This window comes from Sinocyclocheilus anshuiensis, unplaced genomic scaffold (assembly GCF_001515605.1).
Source record: "Sinocyclocheilus anshuiensis isolate Anshui unplaced genomic scaffold, SAMN03320099.WGS_v1.1 scaffold802, whole genome shotgun sequence".
NCBI lineage: Eukaryota > Metazoa > Chordata > Actinopteri > Cypriniformes > Cyprinidae > Sinocyclocheilus > Sinocyclocheilus anshuiensis.
This window is the reverse complement of record NW_015547667.1, coordinates 34934-37392: the sequence shown is the minus strand read 5'-3', so window position 1 is coordinate 37392 and position 2459 is coordinate 34934. Positions and strand designations below refer to the sequence as shown.

At 36.2% G+C, this 2459-nt stretch overlaps 1 protein-coding gene across 1 annotated transcript in view; it reads left to right on the top strand.

Annotated features, from left to right (window-relative positions):
• Nucleotides 1–1846: 1846 nt before the first annotated feature.
• LOC107702625 (calreticulin-like) overlaps nt 1847–2459 on the top strand; it is a 6896-nt gene continuing 6283 nt past the window's right edge. The window contains exon 1 of the mRNA XM_016504994.1: nt 1847–2033. Within this exon, the coding sequence (XP_016360480.1) occupies nt 1943–2033 (91 nt within the window). The 5' untranslated portion in view covers nt 1847–1942. The remainder of the gene's footprint in view (nt 2034–2459) is intronic.

Here is a 2459-nt window from a genome sequence, read left to right as displayed (position 1 = left end):
TGAGAAACAAAAAACAGGAAAAACGAACAAAAACAGTACAAACACTGGAGAGCCAAGCACTGGGGCGGCCGTGTGCAGCGCCATCTTACTTCCAAAAAGTAAGATCATCATCATCATATTGTTCATTGGTGTGTTCAGTGGTGAATGTGGGTCATGTGACTCTCTCCTGGTACAAAGGAAACAGTTTATTGTCCAGCATCAGTGTGTCTGATCTCAGCATCAGTCTCCCTCTACCTCTGGAGGTGGAATATCAGGTTAAAAACAGCTACAGTTGTGTGCTCAACAATCCCATCAGCAACCAGACTCAACATCTGGACATCACTCAACTCTGTCACATATGTTTAGGTACAGCAGAGCTGATATTAGTTGATGTCGGCGCTGATAATAGCGTTTATTGACTGAGCTGATCTCAGTTTGATGTTTTTATTCCTCAGACTCTGTCCACTGTTGTGGTTCTACTGAAGCTGTGATCCGATTGGTCCTCTCTGCTCTGGTGGGCGTGGCTACTGTCATTCTTCTGGTTTATGACATCAGATTCAGAAGAGCTCAACAAGATCAAGCACAGATTCACACATCAGAAGCCTAATGTTATTTATCTTTTTTTATCATGTATTCATTTATTTTTCAAGGCTTTATATAGTCATCTGCTGGTAGCATACTGATGTAGCTAAAAATTGCTTTGCTCACATTAGATTTAGTTTAACATGTTTTTTTTTTATCATTATTCATCTATATTTAAATTTTTTCTTAATACGATCATTCATATTTGTACTGGGGGATTTAAAGGACTTAAAAATATACCTGTCGTATTTACCTTATTTTAACGTAATCGGGCGCTGCCATTTGTAACTTGAATGATGTCATTAGCTTCCAGTTATAATTAGCGGTACAAAACAGCTCGTTATGCTGCCTGATGTTCTAAACTGCCATTTCTTGTGTTATTTTAATGTATTGCTGTACTTATAAACACACTGGTTTGTAGAGCAAATAGTTCTATCGGCTTCCAGCGGCGAACGAATTGTCAGTCTCGTGCATTCACCGAAATTAGCTTACCTTTGCATTGCAAAATAGTGTTTATTATTGTACAGATCAGACTTCTTTACTAATAATAAACCTCCTCTACTGGCTGAACATAAATGCATGCATAAATCCTTTTTTTTTAATTCAGTTTGAAAGACTTAATATTTCCCTCAGATATATTTCTAATATTTCCTTGACTTGTGACTGCTACCACTATCCATTAGTTTTTGTATCTGCAATAATAGTAGTAGTAGCAATAAAGTTTTCTCACTCCGAGGTTCGAGTCTTAGTCTATATTATTACATTTATTAGCTATGTAGTGCTTGAATTTTGAGTTCAGCAATGTGCCACATATCTTTAAATTTTTTTATGTCTTAAAAAATTATTGCAAGACCATATTCTTTTTTACGCTAAAACATTGTTTTTATTTTTTAAATAATTACAAAATTATTTTTTTTGTACTTCTGCACGGTTTTGTTTTGGAGAAAACCACAAATACATAATCTAGAGCATAATTAGCCTACTATTTTTAATTATTGGATTATTATTAGGCTATTAAATAATACAATTGTAAGCAGCATATATCTAAGCTAAACACACACACGTTAATATGATCACATTAACGTCCTTTACATTTAACAACGTCATTTTTCTAGTTTACCATCGCGACAAGAATCTCACTATACTTGTTTTTATTTCTACACACTTCCTTAGCGTTCACGTCACGTGCTTCGCCGAAGCCCCGCCCACGGCGCTGACTCCTCACTCGTGGTCTCTTCTGATTGGCTGCGCGTCCGGCCAATGGTTCTCAGCCATCTGTGCAGGAACACAGCCGAGCCATATTTCACTGACCATTAGCTCCAGCGCCATTCATTATTATATCGGGATCTTCATCTAATATAGATCCTTTAACAGTGCAGAGATGCGGATCGCTGCTGTAGTGTGCTTTATATATGCACTGGCTTTCACTGCGCATGCAGATGTGTATTTTAAAGAACAATTTCTGGACGGAGGTAAATTTCACTTCTTTGATCGTGCATGACATCAGATAGCTACATTGTCACTGTTTTATTGAGAGGAAAGTGTTTCTTGAAAATGTCAAAATAATGCGTCTTTAATGTCTTTTTATCATGTATTCGATCAAAGCCTGTTATCATTTATCATCAGTGTCACTTTCATTTGCTGTATTTGCATACTAAGCGGTGTTATACAACTTACAAGTCATGCTAAGAATCCATGATTTGTGCAAATGAGTCAGATTTCTGTCAAAATGCGTACTTAATCACGGATTTTGACAAACGGGAAATATCTTTTATGAATCGAAGTGTTAGGTTTTGGTTTCAGTTCACTTTTTAGACTATTAAACTGTTGTCGTAAAAGCAGATTTAAGATACTAATGATATATATCTGTTTTTTTGTTGTTGTTGTTGTTGTTGTTG